Here is a 21,171-nt window from a genome sequence, read left to right on the forward strand (position 1 = left end):
GAGTCTATTACAGTTCTGTAAATATCAGATCTGGATGCTCTGGCCATAACAGAAATCTGGGAATAAATGATTCTTGGATGTCTGAACTGTTTTTATTTTAATGAACACATTTTTCTTAAATAATCTGAGTAAATGGGTTTCTTCCAATTTTTATGCAATATGCTTCAATAATAATTTGTGATCATAGAGTAATTATATTTTTTCAACTGAAAATTAATGTATTAATTTTTTATCTATATTTGTGTTCTAGCTTATTTCAAAAGTTTCAAGGTAGAACATGCTAAAACCCTTATTTTGCAAGTTTCATTGGTACTTATACAATTCTAAGTCATTTATTTTTAATTCTGAACTCAAAAATCTGGCTAAAAAAGTATATTAACAAGCCAAGCATATACATAACCTATAAATAGACACGATGCTGAAATATTTACTTGAAATGAATAATCTAAAAATACCTTAAGGTTTTTTTTACTGCCATACATACATATGGCTAATTATATACACAGATGTTCACTTATTAAAAACAATAGCTGACAATTATTGAATGCTAGGTACTCAGCACTTTACATAAATTGATTATTTCATTTAATTCTCCCAACTACATTTTCATATTACTCATGAAGAAGTTTAAAGTTCATTGAAGTTACATAGTTTATACAACATAATAGCTAATAAGCTCTAGATACAGTTTTTGAACCCAGATCACACCTATTATCAAATGTCTTGCTGACACAATGTACTCTGTATCTTCATTTCTTCCGGTTTTAGGTTTATACTCTTCAACCCCAATGCATATGTATTTTTTGAGTATTTACTGTGTGCCAAAATTTTTGCAGTTTTTTGTTTTTCTTTACCCCTTATTTTGAAATAATATTAGACTTAAATAATTGCAAAAGAAATACAGAGCACACACATTTTTTTTTACCCAGATGCCCCTAATTTTAATAATTTATATAACCATAATACAATTATCAAAATTATAAAAGTCAAAAAATTACCATTGGTGCAGTACTATAAACTACAGACCTTGCATGAATTACACCAGTTTTTCCATTAATGGAAAAATTTTCCATTTTTCCATATCCTTTTTCTGTTCCAAAATCCATCCTAAGATCCCACATCACATTTAGTTGTTGTCTCTCCTCAGTCTTCAACATATGATAGTTGCTCAGTCTTTACTTTTCTTTCATGACCTTGACACTTGATGAATACTAGTCAGTTATTTTGTATATGGTCTCTCAGTTTGGGTTTGTTCGATGTTTTCTCATTATTTGACTGAGGTTATATGTTATTGGGAAGACTGCTGCAGAGGTGATATGCCTTTCTAAGGATATCAGAAGATAAATGATGTCACTATGTTTGATTGCAGGTTTTGTAGTTTCTCCACTGTGAAGTTCCTCTTTTGCCCTTTTTAATTAGTAAATATTTTGGAGGAAATACTTTGTATCTTATGCACATATCTTGTTTCTCATACTTTCACTTACTGTATTTGGCATTCCTTGCTGCACATGTATTTCAAACCTTTGAATAGTTCTTACAGTTTGGTAAGCCAATGATTGTTTTGTGGCTTATTCACAATTACGAAGGCATTGCCTTCTTACTTTTTAACTTTCAAGTTGATGGCTAGGATTTATTCCAGTTCTATGTTTATGCTTTGGCAGGGGACAATAGTAAATAAAATGTGAATTCAGTAGTATTAGCTTAAAAATAAAAATTTGAAAAGTCAATCCTTGTTAATTCAAGCATAACATTCCTAATTCTAGAGTAACAAAGTCTGGAGTAGATTTATTATATTTCTTTAAAATGAAAAGAAGGATATGTATAGGGTGAACATGGACTAATTGACCAAATTTTGGGTTATTACAACTAAGGAATACCTATTAAAACATGAAAAAATATTTAAAACTTAGGGCCAGTGTGAAAGAAGAGGACTTTACATGCAAGGAGAATACTCAGCTGCCTAAGAGCATACTGGCTAAAAATATATAAGATCAAAATAGTTGAAATAATATATGAATAATGGCTACAACTTCTAAGGAAAATGGGTGCATAAGCATATTTTTAAAAAAGTTAAGCCCCTTCCCACTTAAATTAACAAAAGGAACCAAGATTAAAAGAGAAAATTGCACTTTTACTGCAACTAAAATAGGCCCCCATACGTTATACTACTAGCTCTAGTTCTACTTTTTCTTATTACCATATTTACATTTTCTTTTATTTTTAAACAATGTTATAATAAAGAACCTATTGGTACTTTATTTCTACAGAATAGATTCTCAAAAGTACATCGTACATCAAATATATGTAATCTCCAATGAACAATATGTGGAGCCTGCCCATTTTGCCTTCTGAGTTTTCTTTCCTTTAGTCTTGAATCAAATTAGAGCAACAGAAAAAAATATACGTAGAGTTTATAACTTATTATCCTATAAAAAAGTAATGACTATTATTTATTGAGCTCTTATAAGCCAGGTACTGAGCTAATGTGCTTATCTATAATACATCACCAAATTATGACTGTGTAGTACAAAGTCAAGTTTTTAAAAAACATCCTTTTATTTTTTTTATTTAATTTTATTTTATTAGTTTCAAGTATACATTTGTTAGACATTCATATAGTTTATAAAATGATCCCGTAATTGCTCTTTCTCTCCCCTGATCTACACCTAACCAATACACTAATGCTAATGCATTCCCAATGCCGTGCTCCCCATCCCCGTGACCATCTATCAACTACTAATTTTTGCTTCTTTAACCCTTCACCTCATTTTTCCAGCCCCCCAACCCCCCTCTCTGCTGATCATCACCAGATTATCCTCTATGTTTGTGAGAGTCTGTTTTTGACTAGTTTGTTCTTTTTATTCCTTAGATTCCGCATATAAGTAAAATCATATGGTATTTATCTTTCTCGATCTGACTTATTTCACTCAGCATAATAACCTCTAGGTCCATGCACGTTGTTGCAAATGGTAGAATTTCATTTTTTTTTTTAATGGCTGAGTAATATTCCATTGTATATGTGAACCATAACTTCTTCAGTCATCTGTTGATGGGCATTTAGGTTGCTTCCATTTCTTGGCTATTGTAAATTGTGCTGCCATGAATATTGGGGTGCACAGATCTTTATGAATTATTGTTTTGGTTTTCTTTGGATAAATACCCAGAATTGTAATTGCTGGGTCAAAAAGTATATCTATTTTTATTTTTTTAAGAAAACTCCAGACTTTTCCATAGCAGTCATACAAATATGCAATCCCACCAACAGTGTATGAATGTTCCCTTTTCTATGCAACCTCGCCAACACTTGCTGTTCTTTGATTTATTGATGATAGCCATTCTGACAGGTGTGAGGTGATATCTCATTGTGGTTTTAATTTGCATTTCTTTGATAATTAGTGACCTTGAGCATCTTTTCATGTCTGTTGGCCATCTGTCTTTCCACTTTTGAGAAATCTGTTCAGGTCTTCTGCCCATTTTTTAATTGGGTTGTTTGTTTTTTATAGTTGAATTGTATGAGTTCTTTATATGTTTTGGATATTAACCTCTTATCAGATGTATCATTAGTGAATATCTTTTCCCAATCAGTTGGTTGTCTTTTTGTTTTATTGACAGTTTCCTTTGCTGTACAAAAAACATTTTAGTTCTATGTAGTCCCATTTGTTTATTTCTTTGTTTGTTTCCTTTGCCTGAGGAGATATATCCAAAAAGAAATTACTGTTAGCAATGTCAGAGAGTTTACTGCTTATGTTTGCTTCTAGAAGTTTTACAGTTTCGGGTCTTACGTGTAAGACTTTAATTCATTTTGAGTCTTTTCTTGTCCATAGTATAAGAAGACGGTTCAGCTTCTTCTTTTTGCATGTATCTGTCCAATTTTTCCAACACCATTTATTGAAGAGACTGTCTTTATCCCATTGTATAATCTTGCCTCCTTTGTCATATATTAAGTGAGCATATGGGCGTAGATTTATTTCTAGGCTCTCTGTTCTTTTCCATTGATCTATTTTTCTGTTTTGTGCCAGTGCCATGCTGTTTTGATTACTGTAGCCCTGTAATATAGTATGATATCAGGTAGTGTGATACCTCCAACTTTTTTCTTCTTTCTCGAGATTGCCGTGGCTATTAGGGGTCTTTTATGGTTTCATATAAATTTTAGGATTATTTGTTCTAGCTCTTTGAAAAATGCTATTGGTATTTTGATAGGGATTGCATTAAAAATCTCCTTTTGTTATTTTTAAATAATAATACATTTATATAGCATATTTGAGAATTTTTTGAGACAATGAGGTTATCAACTATAAATTTTTAAAAAGTCTTTTTCTGTAAACTATCTAGGTAAAGAATCCATATTTTTTATTTAGTGAAATGAGACATTGGTGAAAATAGTTTGTAGAGAAAGATGTCAGTTATAGGCCTTGCATTCAGACAGCCACATGTCTCGAAGCTTATTAGTTACTGTTTGAGGACCCAAAACCTGCCCTTTAAGCATTAGTTCCACGTAGCCGTCATTACTAACTATGCCTTTCCATGATGAATGCTAATAAAGAGAAAGAAAAGTTCTATAAGAATATAGCTGCACTCATTATAGCAATACCATCACCTATGGAGGTGATTGACAGCAATTCCAGAATATGAAGTTTTAAATTGTATTTGATTAGAAAACTCATTGAAATGGTCTTACTAATAATGATGCTTTTTGCCAACTTGAGATTACCTTTATTATATGTATTTATCTCATGAAAAAAATCATCTACATACCATATGCATTCAAGCAGCATTTAAATATTAACCCTGCACTATTTTAATTGGTCAATACTTTTAAATGAAATCAAATTGTTTTTCTTAGAAAATATATAGTAATTATTTGAATTGGCTATAGAATTCCCTACAGAAATCTTTTTATGGTTAAATTATTTAAATGGTAAAAGTTTATTTGTGGCTGATCATAAGTTTATAGGTGAGCAGTATCTTTTTTTGTTTCTTCTTATAGGTTGTATAGTCCTTAAAGCAACTGTGAACTTCAAGGTTGCCTTGTTTAATTGTGGGATTAGTGTATGCAGAGAGTATTAAAATGACTATAACCTATTCTAGATTTAAAATATTTGTTGAGATGTAATGGCATGTAACACTATATTAGTTTCAGGTATACAACATAACGATAGGATATTTTATAGATTGCGAAGTGCTCACCACAGTAAATCTAGTTAACATCCATCATCACACAATTACAGTTCTTTTTCTTGTGATGACAACTTTTAAGATCTACACTTTTAGCTATTTTCAAATGTACAATACAGTATTATTAACAGTAGTCACCCTGCTCTACATTCTATTCCATGACTTATTTATTTTAGAAGTGGAAATTTATCTTTTGATGCCCTTCTCCCGTTTCTATTCTAGATTTTCTATATCAACATAAACTGTTACAGTAAGACCAATGTAAAATTGTACCCAAAATAACTAAGCAAATTAATAAAGACGCTTAGAAGTGGTTCAGTGATTATAAATCAGTCGTACTAAGGCCATTTTGAAACCATAGTCCAAACTTGACTACAATAAAAACTCGAAAATGTATATGTCTTTTTGTAGAGACTCACTGTAGTGGGGATTACCAGGTAAGATTCTTGGATGTTTAAGACCTACAAGCAGATTTCTATCTGGATTTAAATGACAGGGTTACAGTCCATTTAAATGTGGTGGTATATTTTTGATTTATTAGGGCAATGTGGGTATTATGTTTAACTGAATAGGTGATAAGGTGATTTAGGAAGAATAACAAGTAAGGTTATGGCAACACACATTTTTGTGAAATTGCTATATTCAAACCATTATTTTTTTTTATATAAGAAAATTATGCAAGTCTATTAGAAGAGGATTTGATATAGTTAACATTAAACTTACTTCATAAATGGGTATTTTTAATTATATCATTTTTATTTTTTCCATATTTTATCTTTCTGAAGAACATATATTCTAAACTTATTTCATATTTTTAAAAAGTATGCCTAAAAGCTTGACTTATGTTTAATTCTTTTAAGTAATTTCACTATCTAATACTAAAACTTTTTTCTCCCTTTTATAGATAATGGAGTCTGGAGAACGGTTACCATCTTCAACAGCCTCCTCTACTATACCAACTTCATCTTCTATACCTTCTGTGGCTTCATCGGTTTCAAAAGGCGGCCTTTCCACTGGAGCTGCTTCACTTAGCTCTACAATCAACCCATGTGGTGAATACCCTTTATTAACTCAGTTTTAGAATGCCTACCTTTTCCTAATTTGTGTTTATAGTGTTTTATCGAGCTCTGAATAAACTGTTCTCATTACCTCTGTTGACCTGTTGAACAATGGTTAGGTCTCTACTCAGCATCTAGTGTTTACTTTTTTAAGGATTTTATTAACTTACTGGAGTAGCACTGGTTATTCCATTCTTTTCATGCTTATTAGAAGTTATCTTTGTGAGTTTCTCATTAATGTCACTATTTCAATTAATACGTTAATACATGCAAAGTCTTTTTAAAACAATAGGCCAATGAAGGAGTGAAGAAATACAAAGGAATCCTTGGTGGTCAGAGTAGGTACCAATGCTATAAACTCTTTGCCCTAGATATGCTTCCAGCATTTGAAATGACCACCAAACTCTTCAGTTCACAGATGTATACTAAGGCAGATCATTTACTTTATGGAAAGAATTTTAAAAGTTTAAAGTATGACAGGTTTCTCTTAAACCTAAACATCATAAATGATGTTTATATTGCTGAAGAGAGGTTTATTTCAGAAGTGAAAATAGCCTCAATTTTGATTAATTATGTAGAAGGTATTTTTAATTACCCCCCAAAATCACTATTTGCTAAAACACAGGTTTGGTAGAATACATTCCCCACCCCTTTTTTTTTGAACACCTATACTTGACTAACTCATTCCTTTATCACTAGGAAGCTTTTTAACCTTAAACAGTTTTAATCTTATAGATTATTTTATATGTTTATAAGTAGTAGAAGTAAATGATATTTCACTTTTTCAAATTAGATTTGTAATTTTGGGTAAGTGAAATGCATAAATATGGAATGTTTGCCTATAAAATACCCTATTGTCAAATATATATTTGTTTAATTACTTAGTTTTTTAATTAATAGAATAATAACAAGAAGGATGTAATTTTGTCTTATCAGAAAAATTTCCTAAAATTTCTTATCAATTACATAATAAAATAGCATTACATTAAAAATAAATAAAATCCCTGTTCTCTTGCACTCTGTACAATCTTGGTTAAGTTATTTAATAACTTCATCCACACTTCTCTTACATATAAAATGATGACTATATATAAATGATGAATGCCTTTGATGATAGGCTGTGTTCAGAAAAGATGATGCCACCCTTGGCATTTTACTTCGTTAGTTTGTCCAAATGATTACACACTGTAATTTTGTTATTTTTTTCTTGCTTTCTGTAACTCTTTCTGAATTAGGTTTTAATATATGTAATGTTTCTAGAGAGATATTCTTTTTTTATATTGAAGGTTTCAATAATATCTGAGTACAAACCTTGAATTTCTTAGACACTTTGCTATCACTTATTTCTCATTTTGTTTTCTGAATAGTGAATTTGAATTGTTTACTGTTCTGTTTAGTCATATCTTGGGTACTGTTTTTTTTGTTGTTGTTAGTGATAGTTGGGATTTGCAGAAGGGGTGAGGTATGCTAAGTTGCTGAATAACATCAGAAATTTCCTTGTCTAGAAAGGAATAAGTTTTTATTATTTATTTTCCAATTTAAAAAAGGTAGTATAGATTTTATGTTGAAATGCTTACATTGAATGAAAATATAGTTTATTTCTATACTTATTCTGAAATTATATTCATGTAAACACATTGTGCTTTTAGTACCTACAGCATGAGATTTTTCACTTTCTAGGAAAGTGATTTTTAGTTTTTAACTTTCACAGTATTGTGGTCTTAGTTTAAAGTCAAGCCTTGTATTAACTTCCAACACATAGGTTACTTAAGAGAATGCTCAGTTGTCCTACATAACTCAGTTTACATTTTCTGTCTTTTGTTTGATTCATTATTTTTGGCCTATTCATTATCTGATAATTCTCTCCATTTTAACAAAATCATAGGGTGGTAATGGACCTGGCCTCTTTATCTTGAACAAACTGAATCTCTTTCAATTTTTTTGATGTACAGAGATAACAAAGCAGAATTTTCTTCTTTAAAATGTCAAAAACTCGGCAGGTCTTTAACGGCCCCTTTGAGGACATTCTGTTGTTTTAAAGAGTTATTTTAATTGACCATTCTCTGTCATCTTCATTAATGGCATGTCTGTAGGAATTCCTCTGAGTTACAAAGGATGTAATTCAACCTTGCTTTCAAAGTTTGAATGATCAACTGATTTCTTTTGAATCAATACCTTGTCAGGATTTGAGATTGTACCTGCCTACAAGTTAGCCTGTTCCTATTGTGGATGCTGGCAGAAGACATGAGACTCTTGGGTCAGAGATTTTATTACTTATGGCATAGCAAATAGCATGAGCATCATGTTGGCATTGGCTCCCTATGCTTCCCAAGTCTCACAGAGGCCACACAGAAGAGCCTCCATTAGATCTTATAAATGCATTTGCATTTGGTTTGTATCACAAATAAGGAATACTGAGCTGGGGGAATCCACTGCTTTTATAGTAAATGAAAACAAACTCACTCTTTGTCTGGAAGGAGATGTTACCTCATCCTTTAAGGGTGACCATTGCAAATGCAGTCCTAAGAAATGGCTTGGTTAAACAGTGGTCAAAGCCTTGCTGTCTTGGCGTACCCAGCAATAATACGTAGGGACTTTGGAGGATTGCCTTTCACAAAACACCTTTCAATTTATTACAGTAACTTGGGTAGAAAATAACACTACAATAAAGATTGATTAATCTAAGGTCATCTGATTATATGTGTTTTTTTTGGTTTTATCAGAATATAAAAAATACAATATTTCTTTTCTCATTAAGGTATGATTTTTAAAAAATAACTTGCATACTTCTAAAAAATAATTTGGGACAGCTTTCAGTAAATATATTAGCACAATAAACAAAATGACTAAAATATCAAGATTAGCTTTGAAAAGTAAAAAGGTGTTAGCCAAAGAAAGCCACTGATAATGAACAGAAAACTTAATAACCTAGCTGCAAAGAATAAAAGGAAAACATAATGGGATACATGCCTCACATCCTAGTGCTAGTAAGCTATCAGTTCCTCAGGAAAAACAACAAACTTTTTTCTTTCTCTGAGTGCTGTAGGGAATATGCTACTAGAACCTTTGTATAAAAGACTATATGATGAACAATAGCCTACATGCCAGTTTCACAGATATTCAAACTATTCTGCATATTGGCTCTGAGAAAAAGTTCAGAGAGGAGTATTTAAGTATAGTTATACAATTAAACTTTACAGAGTGAATTTTTTGAAATTTGTGGTCATTTGACCTAATATAAAGATAGAATTTTGAGAAATTTCAATGATAGGTAAGCTGTGCCATAGACCAGTGGTTTTCAATCTATTTTTTCAGTAGAACCCTTCAAACAAAAATTTATAAAATATTGAATGTATCAAACATAAACTATTTAAAACTTTTGTAGTTTAAGCTGGAGTATGCCTGCTTTTCTTTTAAAAATTAAAGAGACTGATTTAAATATGTATCTCAATTGCAAGCCACTTACCTCTATACAAGTATGCCAAATTGTGGTATACTGAGGGAATGACAGATTGACCAGGAAGGCCACAACTTAGAGTATGTGTCAATTTGACAGTGGTTAGCTATGAATAGGAAAACATGACAAATAGACACACAAGCCCATAGATAGGCAGTCCTGGGGTGGGTAAAGCCATTACAGACCTGCACTCCTTCTCATTTTATATTTTGTCTTCTGAAAGGACTGTGAAGCTCGTGTATATCTCATGGCTGTAAAAGGGCTGATCCACCTACAGCACTGTTTTCCAGGAAAGAAGAAAGGAGTAGATTCTTATGGGAGATAATGACTGAATTTGGATAAGGTGATGTTGAGAGAGAGGAGCCCTGACCTGACTTGGATAACTAAGTGGAATGATGTAATGAGAAATGTGGAAGAAAAATAAATTTTAAAGGATAAAAAGCACAGTTAATTTTTGTGTGTTGAATTTGAATAGAATATACATCCATTTTTATATCCGCACAACTGTTGGTGGATATTTTGAGTTGTTTCCAACTTTTGCCAATTACAACATTATGACTATAATTATACATGGATCCTGACACATATAAGCATACTTTTATAAAGATGTCTTCAATTTTACCAGTAGTACCAATTTATTTTCCCACCAGTGTGTATTAGAATTTTCAATGTTTATCAGCCATGCTAACACTTGTCATTGACAGACTTTATGATTCTTGTCAATGACGAATATGAAGTAGTGTTTTATTGAGGTGCCTTTTTATAAGTTTTTAGGCTTTTGGATTTCTTCTTTTTTGAAGTGATTATTTAGGGCTTTGGTGCATATTTCTCTTGGGTTGTATATCTTTTCACTGTGGATTTATGAGTTATTTTTATATTTTGGATGCTAGTTCCTTTTTCATTTATGTTTGTGGGAAGTGTCCTCTGTCTATGGTGTGTCTTTTTTTATTCTACATTGTCTTTTGCTGAATAGAATTTACAACTTTAAAGTAGTCAGATTATTAGATTTTATTTATGTTTATGCTTTTTGTCTTGTTTAAGAATCTCTCCTTTACCTCCAAGGTTATGCATATATTTTTTAAAATTTTTACTTACCTCTCATTTAGTATTACTTTGAAAAGTGATTACATGATTATAAATTATCAGGCCAGTTGTGATAGTCTGAATTTGGCTTTTTGGTTTGGGAACTGTATCACTAGTTAGAATTGTTAGTTGATATATCAATCAGTTTATCTAGAGATAACATAAACCAATAAAGCTGTTTTAAGCAAAAAGAGATTACAGGGAATTAGATACTCATAAAATTATTGAGGAAAAATTATTGAGGAGCTAGCCTCTGGTCCTTTTGAATGATTTCAGAGCATTACGGTTGAACTGACCTGTTTAAGGAAACTACTTCTAGTTCAATCAGAACACTACAGTTCCAGCTGGTGGTTCCATGGATCCTACCCCCTTATCTGTAATCCAATGATCAGGAACCACTGACACAACTGACTCCAGGGCTGTTTTGTGTTGCTTGCTAGATATGCACCAGCAATAAGAGTACCTCATATGCTGCTACTCTGCCAGCTTAACTCAGTTTTTAATTAATTCTAAATACATCTGATTGGCAGAATCTAAACAATTATATCCAAAATCTGGCTGTAAGAGAGATTGCTAAATATAAATCTTTTAGCTGCCCAGCTTCTGCATCACAGGAAGGTACTCAAAAAGGAGATTGGAATAAATGTTAAATGAGCCAATTACTTACCCATTTGAGCTGATCTGGTGATAGCCCCCTGCCATACTTTTTCGCCTATGTATTGTAATAAACATCTGACACACACACACACACACACACACACACACACACACACACACACACACACACACACACACACACACACTCCCGCACACACATATGTATCAGTTCAACAGATCTTATCTTCATTAATGCATCTGATAGCTCATGCATACTTATTGTAACTCTTCTTCAATATACTATTCTGTGTAACAATATAAATTTAATTAAATAAAATACTTAACTCAAAATGATGTCATAAACAATAGCAAATATCAATTCCTTTGTAAAGATTATAAAATACTTTTCAAGGACTTCATTCCTTCTATATAGTATCATTAATTTTTCTCTCTTCACTGGATCATGTCCATCAGTATAAAAGCATAGGATATCTCCCATCCTAAAAGCAATATATACCAAAAACCCTTTTTGTACCCCAAATGCTATTCTGGCTATTGCTCTGTTTTCTGCCTTGCTTTATAGCCAAACTTCTCAAAAGGTAGAGCTGCATATGTTTTCTCATTTCCTTGTCTTTAATGTGTATTTCAACCCATACCAAAGTCACTTTTCTGTCCTCATTTCACTCAACTTCTTGGTAGAATGGACACAGTTGACCATTTCCTCCTTGGAAACCATTTTTTGACAGAGTTTGTATATAATTGGTATTATTTCTTCCCTAAATGTTTGGTAGAAAACACTGGGCTTTGAAGGTTTTTTTTTTTTTTTTCCCCCGATCGTTGTTAGAAGATATTAAATTATGAATTCAACTTTTTAAATATCAATATAAAACTATTCAGGTAATTCTTTTCTTCTTGCGTTAGCTTTGGTAGTTGATATCTTTCAAGGAATTTATCCATTTTATCTGCGTTGTTGAATTTATGGACTCAAAGTTGTTCTAAGTAGTATTTTATCCTTTGAAAGTCTATAGGATTTATAGTGATGTCCTCTTTTTCATTGTTAATATTAATAATTTGCACCTTTTTTCTTTGTGACTAGAGTTTTATTAATTTATTGATCTTTTTGACAAACTAGCTATTAGTTTCATTGATTTTTCTCTATTTTCTATTTCATTGATTTTGGCCCTTTCTTATTTCTTCCTGTTTTTCTTTGGGTATGATTTCTTCTTTTATCCTAATTTCTCAAAAGGAAAGCTTAGATCATTTAAGACCTTTCTCCTTTTCCTATATATCCATTTAATGCTATAAATTTCCCTTTTAGGTACTGCTATAGCTGTATCCCACAAATTTTGATAAGTTTTCGTTTTATTAATATTCCAGTAAAAATGTTTTCTGTTTTCCTTTGTGAGTTCTTTGACTCATGGGTTGTTTAGACATCAGTAATTTAACATTTAGATTTTTTATTGATGTCCATTTAAATTACATTGTGGTCAAAAACAATGATGATAACCTGTCTTCCCACTGTTGCTTTTTAAGACTGACCGTCTGTTGGTCTCCTTTGTGCCAGTGAAGTACTATGGATCAGCCAAGCCAAGTACTTAGGTATAAATGAGCCTCTTTTTTGTGTGATTTCCTTGCTTGTAAGATTAACCCTCTAATTTCTAGCTGCTCTGCCAGCTTTGGACTCTGTACTCTGACACTTCAGGCTTTCTGCTATCTAAGCTAATCATGGTGAAGGAATTCATTCAATTAAGTATTAATCAAAATCAACAGATCTGCCATGTGTAGCTTGTCTTACAAGAGTAGTTTTCTCTGTTCTCTGCTAGCTATTTTGCAGTATCTCTGGAGTCCTTCCCCATTCACGCACAGTGTTCTTATAGCTAGTCATTTGGATAATTTAAACTCTGAATTTGGGTCTCATTCTCTCTAGATTTTCCCTTTAAATTTTCTGGTATTTTCTCAGTCCTAGATTCTGACCTCTGGCACCTTTAGCTAATAAGCCTGCTCATTTTTCTTCTACTGTTTTCTATAGTTGTAGCTGTGAGGTTTAGATGGCATTATCAGACCAGAACACTGCAAAGTCACACATTTTATCCTTTTTCATTACCATTTTTCCCTTTTTCATTACCATTTTCCCAGATAAGTTCTCCCCTGGGTTTTCTTTGATTTTGGATGTTTCCTAGCTAGCCTCTTTGGTTTTTTTGTTGTTTTAAACCCAGTTCTTATAATTGTCTTCTATGGATGATTTATGCAACCACTTTACTACTACTTCACCATGATCCGATGTTGTTCCCCCTACTCCCCAAAATAACTTTCTTTTTAAAAAAATTTACCAACACTCCAGAGGGTGGCATGTGACCCAGTCTGGCCAAATATATTTCCCAGATAGTAGTGATTGGTTAGGGAATAGGCATATGATGCAAATCAGGCTAACCAAGGCAAAGAGATTCTATTCTGTGATTTTTACTGGAACTGGTGAGGATGGATACCCTTTAGTACCACAAATCTTGGGAGGAAGGACCTATCTGAGGATGTAGAACCAAGAGAAGAAAGAGAAATTTGGTCCTGGTAAACGTTCAATCAGTCTTTAAAAGTGAGCCTTTTCCAAAAGCTTTTGCATTATGTAAGTCTAACAGTCACTTTTTCTCTAACTATTTTGAGTTGGGTGTCTTGTCCTTTTCACCCTAACTGATAATATCTTCTATGATCTAATCACTGCCTACTTCAAATTTATCTGGTACTACTCTCATTCTGTCCCATTAACTTTTAGTCTTCCTGACCTTTCACTTCTTCAGTTACAAATATTCCTTCTCAACTCAGGATTTCAAACATGCTCTTTCTCTGCAAGGTCTTCATAAGGCTGATTCTTTCTCATGCTTTGTTTCAAATTAACTATCCTGAGACATTAATTAGAGAAGTCTCCTTTGTTCACAGTATATAGGTAATTATTCCAACTATTATCTATTTTTGCACCTAATATTTTCCTCCATAGTACTCTTCATAATTTATAATTGTACTTTTGATGTCATTTTGCATATTTGTACCTTCTTCTACATTTAAAAGGCAGGGACTATATCTGTTATATTATTATGTCTCCAGTAAGTGCCTTGCACAAAAATATATGCTCAAGAAACAATTGTCGAAGGAAGGGAGGGAAGGAGAGAACTTGCGGGACTAGGACTTAAAAATTAGTTGATAAATGAACTCTAATAAGTTTTCTAGGCTATGTTATGCTTTGCTCTACCAAATAACTATGCAGATTTTGATTGGGATGGGCATTGTAAGCCACTGGGTAAAGAATTTTAACAGATCAGTCGACCTTATTGAAGAGGCAGTGAATAAGTAAAACTCCCAAACTCTGAAGTTATTATTTAATTTGAACTTTTAATTTAAGAGATAACCAGGGCTTAAGTTTACATTCTGTAGAAAATCATCAAGAGAATGAGATATGATTGTTCTTAAAGGTTTGGGGATAATGCTAAAGTTTTATTCAGTTTCTTTGAGTATTTATAGTATAAACTACTATAACATTACTTTTCTTTTTAGTTAAGTTGCCTACATTGTAGATATCTATAAATCATAAATAAAGGCCCTCACATGTTAAACTGTCTAGCTTTTTTCCCATCAGTGGGTTTATTTAATGAAGGGCTTGATTACATGGCACCAAATATTTTTTGAAATATAGCTTTTATGAGAAGAACTTTGTAATATTAATTTAGAATTTTAATGGTAAATTACTAAAGAAAGGTAATGGCTTCAAACCAATTAAGTACTCTTAAAAATAAACCCAGTGTTATGGATTAAATTGTATCTTTCTCCTAAAAAAGATATATTGGAGGCTTTAACCCCCTGTACCTCAGAACATGACCTACCTAGAGACAGGGTCATTACAGAGGTAATCGAGGTTAAATGAGGTAATTAAGTCATAATGAGGTTGTTAGGATGGGCTCTAAACCAATACAACTGGTATCCTTGTAAAAGGAGGACATTTGGACACAGAGATGCACAGAGAGAAAGCCATGTGAAGACAGGAAGAATGCCTGAGGTTACCAGAAGCTAGAAAAGAAGCATGTAACAGACAGAGCCTTCCTTAGCACCTTCAGAGAAAGCATGGCTCTGCCAACACTTTGATTTTAGACACCTAGCCTTTAGAAATATGAGACAACAAATTTCTGTTCTAAGTGACCTAGTTTGTAGTACTTTCTTATGGCAGTCTCAGAAAATTAATATTCCCAGAATGTTTTTCAAAGCTAATTTTAATAATTTTTATTCATTATGGGAAAACTAAGATTTTTTTGATATATTGAAACATAAGCAAAACAAGATTTTAGAATTAGATTGTTTTTAGTTATTTTTCTGTTCTATTATTAAAATACATTTATATTTGAATATAGAAATATTTATAATATTGTGGAGTTTTTAGCACTTTATGAATTCTAAATTCTTTCACTAGATCTAACAAAAATGCTTATTACAAAAGAGGAACTGTCCTGTCTTTTAAGAATAGTCATGTGCCTGAGGATTGATACATTATCTGCTAAATTAAATCAAAAGCCCATTCACCATGTTCAATGTTTATAGAGTGGCAGCTTTTGTTCCCAAGGTAACCTAGGCTTTTAATGACGTTTTTCCCTAATAAAAAGATTGTCTCAAAGGACAGTAGTAACTTTACATAGAATTCTGGCAGATACCAACTTAACCAAGTGATTAAAGTTAATATCGCCAGTACCACATAGCAACATCATGGTCCACAGATATGTTGCACCGAGAAGGGCACGTTGGGTGTTCTTCTCAGTAATGAATGTATAACCTCTTCTAATCATGAGAAGGCATTAGACAAACTCACATTGAGAGACATTCTAAAAAATACCTGACCAGTACTCTTCAATGTATCAAGGTCATGAAAGAAAATACTGAGGAACTGTCAAAAATTAGAGAAAATTAGGAAGACACAGCAACTAAATGTAAGGCGAGACCGTGGATTTGATCTTGGGACAGAAAAATGACATTAGTGGAAAAACTAATGCGATCTGAATAAATCCTTTATTTTAGTTAATTAATCAAGGTTTATTTCTTGGTTTTGAAAATTGTTCTTTTGTCATGTAAGATTTTAACATAAGGTGAAGTTAGGACTCTACTATTTTTTCAACTCTTTTGAGTCTAAAATAATTTCAAAATACATACTTATAAATAAATAAAAATACCTTATTTTCATACCATAAATCTTTTTATATGTTAAAATATGAAGGTTGACTGGCTGAAAAAGTTATGAGAATACAGGAATGAAATGAAGATTATTTGGGAAGAAATGTTTTGTCACCATTAACTATAGAATTCTTTCTGTTCTTTAATCAAAAAGTTCAAGTTCGTAGAATTTGTATGTTTTGAATTTCAGAATATTTAGACATTACTCTATTTAAGAATTTTAACGTGTGAGCCAGTAATTTGAGCATTTCTTTAACTGTAGTTTTGATGATGTTCACTTTAGTTATTACACTCAGTTATTGCCAGTGTTCATATGGTCTTTATTTGAATGCATTACCATTTTTGAGGATTTATAGGTTGTATGCGACAGACTGCCTTTATAATGCTGTAAAACTATGCTTATAATTTTTAAGAGCTAGAGACAAGAGTTTGAAGACAAATTTGTGTAGCAATGAAAGAGTAAAGACATTTTTAAGTACACAGAAAGCAACATATGTGGAGTTCTATCATAGTAAGCAGTCTCCTTGATTTTTTAAAAGATTAGATTTTTTAGTATACTTAATTATTTTGTTTTGATTTGCTATCTGGACTTTTCCTGATTGGTAGGAGCTTTGGTCACTGGTAGTTTGGGTTCAAGGCTTTAGTACAGTATTTATACTATTTTATTCTTTTAGAAGAAAAACTCTTATTTTGTTGTGTCATGAAGTTCATTAATATTAATAAAGACACTTGCAGTTACCATGTCTTGTTACTGAGACACCTGCTTTATGTGTTGTAACTGCTTTTAATCATTTATATATAGATTGGCTAGTAGAATTTGAAAAGCTCTCCTAAAAAGTATCAGCTTATTTTAAGCCAAGAATTTAAGCATTACAGGTGTATATTAATTTTTATTATACAAAATGTGCACATTGTAGAATTTCAGCGTTACAGGTGTATGTTTTTATTATACAAAATGTGCACATTGTTACTTGTCACAGTAGAAACTAAAAAGTTGCATTCATAATAGTGAAATAGTATTTGAATGTTAATATCTGTTAAAAATAATTATGGTCTTCTAAAAGTATTTTTATTTTATGATATAATGTATCAGTTTGCAAATGTTTTCTCTGAGCAAAATTTAAGAGTTTTAATTATAATAGGCTTTTATTTGGAATCATCTTCTAATATTAGGTATATTAATGTAGAAAAAAAAGTTACTTCTCCAAAACTAGAGCATTCTAATATTAAAATAATTTTATTTTGTAATCATAAGGTTAATAGAGCCACTTTGACTTATGTTTTTTTATCTAAGAAAATATAATACTGCTTCTTTATTAATATAGAACGTTATGTTTTAAATGTAGTTACAGTATTCACTGAGACATCGCCAGTTTGTGATTAAAAATTACTTTATGAACAGTAGCTTGAAATTTCAAGAGAGTTGGAGAAGACTAAGGTCATTGACCTTCAACCAAGGGTACAGTCTAACCCTCTGTTGTATATAAAGCCACAACATAGATGGCATTAAATCAGTTTTTGAATACCCAAAGAGCTTTTAGTAACATTGTGAATGCCTTTTATAATTGGAGCAGAGAAAAAAGTGAGATGTATTTCTAATCATTTAAAGAATGATAGCCTTTAAAAAAAAAGAGAGAAAGAATTTAAAACTATCATTTTAGAGCTGTCTGCTGCAGGTATTAGGAGACATTGTCCTTACAACTGATAATTTTGCTGTGTGCAGTGTTTTGTAAAGAGTAAAATGATTAAGAAGTGACTCTTTCTGTTACTGTTGGGGCGATCTGAACTCCAGCATCGCCCAGCAACAACACTAGAGAGTCTCTGTTCTTGTCACTGCCACAGAGACAATTCTAGCACAGTGTGAGTTATGAAAGGTAATATTTATTAAAAGTACATTTTAGAAGGAGATGGGCTATGTGAAGGAGGGCTGTAGCCCTGTGGAATTTGGGAGGTGAAAAGATAAAAGATAAAAGACAGAGTATGCTCCAAGGGAGGAGGGGGGTTCTCAGCGAAGAGGGTTGTAACAGTGGAGAAGTAGGGCCCCGCTAGGTGGTTGCAAAGGCGGTTACAAAGGCGTTCCTAGGTGATCCATGCTTGGGGTCATTTTGATTGATACTTCGGCTGCTATATAACACTTTGCCTAGTGTGCATGTGGTTACCTAGAATTCAGTCTGTTATAATTAGATTCATGAACTTCTGGGCAGAGGAATGATATTAGAATGATGGTATAATAAGGCTGCGGTTTTGGCCAGGTTAGGGTAGTACCTTCTGCACAAGTGTCTGTAGCCGGATTAAACCAGCTATAAGTTTTATGACCCTCCAGTCTTTTGTCTCTCAGGATTCAGGACTGATTCTTTAACTGCAAGTGGAGTGTCCTTTGGGTGGTCTCTGGGTTGTCTCTGGGCTGGGCTTCTGTTCCTTTGTTCTCCTGTAGCTCATGTTTGATTACCTACCTAACATTTCCATCATAACCATGTATGATAAAAGACAGATTGTGTCCAGAGGATGTCTAAAGGATGCCCAACATATCTGGGAGTTTCAGGGATACTTCTTAGGCAATACAGTTTTAGATAATTAGGGAAGGATGGATAGGACTATAAAAGGGAAAAGAAGTCTAAGAGCATTTGTATAGGCTTCCAGTGGGGTGGTCTGAAGTAGAAGAAACAATGTGAACAAAAATCCAACAGTGGGAAACATTTGTGAAGTACCTATTATGTTTCAGATTATGCCAGGTATTAAGGATACTGAGATGAGTGAGGTTCAGTTTTTGCTCTCAAGGAGCTAAACTTCTAATTTAGAATTCATTCACATAGAAGTATTAAATCAGTACAAGCATATGAAAAAACTAAGGAAGAAAGTATAATGGGGAAAAAAAGAGATAGTCGGACAAAATTTGGGGGAATGCTTACATCTAGAAAAGAAAAAAGACTACAATAAAGCAGACAGTGGTATTATTGAAAGATATAGTTAAGAAGAGGATCGAGATAGTTCCATGCCCTGGTGCTTAAGGTTTGTAATATGGAAGAGAGGCATTCAGCATTGCCAGATTTATATAAAGAGGTTAAGAATGAGAAGAGTGGAGTAAAGGTTAATGAGATCTAGTGATCAGGAAAACTTTATTAACTTCACAGACAAAATGGGAGTGCTTTGGGCTTGACATAAACATTAGAGATTTTGAGAAGTGAGAAAGAAGTAGACATACAGGTGTAAGACTTTTAAGGTTCACACAGGAGAGGTGGTGATGGGATTGAGAGGAAAGGAGATAGATAGAGTCAGGGGAGTGGTAGAATATTGAGAGATCAGAAGTCATGCCGAGAAAGAAATGGAAATGGGGAAATTGTAGTTAGAGTGAAACTTAAGAATTTAAAATCTTAGAGGTGGTAGAATTTTGTGAGATCAAATTCAACATGTGACCTAAATGAAATCAAAGTGGAACAAAGGGTCAAGTGGTAATTTAAATAAAAGAAAATCAGGACCAGGGGTTGGTGGAAAGAAGGCAAAAAGATACTAGGAAGCATCCTTGCAAATTTAAATGAAGATTCCCGACAACTTCATGTTCAGATTAAAGGCCTTTAAAATTAGTCTCAGAGATGAGCTTCTCTTAATGAGTAATGAATTGATTTGAATCAGTTATTATATCTATTATGTATGAGACCTGTTTTAGGTATTTAGGATTTATTAGTCCTGTGTATGGCAGTAGCAGTACTAGTTTATAATATTAAAATATTAACTAACTTGTTTTATACATCGTGATGTAAAAAATAGTCTCATACTATTTAAATTATGGTCAAACCATGAGTTCCTTGAGGTTAAGGATTATGTCTTATTCATCTTTGTATGCCAATAACTAAATATAGCACTTGATGCTTAATAGGTATGTTCATGAAATGTCTAAATAAATTACTGTAACAGTTGAATAAAGAACAGAATAAATTCTGGAAGATTTTTACATAGAATTAGTATCTGCGTTTTTTAAAAGATGATAGAGAAACAATACTAATGTGTATTTTTGATAATGCATGATATCACTATAACCATTATGTAGTCCTAATCATCTTCGCTAAATAAAAAAGTGTATCCTTTCTCACCAAGGAATGTTGCCACTTGGGAGCTTTCTATGCTTTAGTTATCTTCCACCAAGAATTGTTTAAGAAAGAAAAATAAGGTAGCCTCTTTATAATGTTGCCAGTCATAAATATAATTCTGTGTACAGGACCATACTTTTTTCTCCCCATTTATATCTGTGGTGAATAAGCTTATATTTTGTTAAAATTTTCTACTCAGTTCCATATAGATATCACTCTTTTTAGAATTTTTTTTTAAAAATCCCTTTTTTAGCAAATTGTGTATGGTCAATTCTTAATTATTGCTGCAAGAGTGACAGCTTCATTTAGGTATTGCTCATGTTCTATCTATGAGACTCCAGGGTTTAGCTCATTTGCTTTTTCCCAATCATACAATCAGTGTTTTAACTATGCATCTAAGGATGCTGCTTTCTACCAGTTCATTAGCTGTTGTAGAAGTATTTCTATCAGTTTCTGACTCTTTATAATTCAGTCTGTTCTGACCATTTATGTTTTGTGTAGTTTTAAGTTTACC

General features: G+C 32.4%; 1 protein-coding gene across 21 annotated transcripts in view; it reads left to right on the top strand.

Annotated features, from left to right (window-relative positions):
* Positions 1 to 21,171, top strand: part of BAZ2B (bromodomain adjacent to zinc finger domain 2B) — a 292,747-nt gene that overhangs the window by 162,740 nt on the left and 108,836 nt on the right. For all 21 annotated transcript variants that reach the window (XM_011358820.2, XM_011358863.2, XM_011358829.2 and 18 more), the window contains exon 5: positions 6,080 to 6,227. In XM_011358820.2, coding sequence (XP_011357122.1) covers positions 6,083 to 6,227 — 145 coding nt within the window. In that variant the 5' untranslated portion in view covers positions 6,080 to 6,082. The remainder of the gene's footprint in view (positions 1 to 6,079; positions 6,228 to 21,171) is intronic.

This window comes from Pteropus vampyrus, unplaced genomic scaffold, assembly GCF_000151845.1.
Source record: "Pteropus vampyrus isolate Shadow unplaced genomic scaffold, Pvam_2.0 Scaffold2, whole genome shotgun sequence".
In the NCBI taxonomy this organism is placed as follows: domain Eukaryota; kingdom Metazoa; phylum Chordata; class Mammalia; order Chiroptera; family Pteropodidae; genus Pteropus; species Pteropus vampyrus.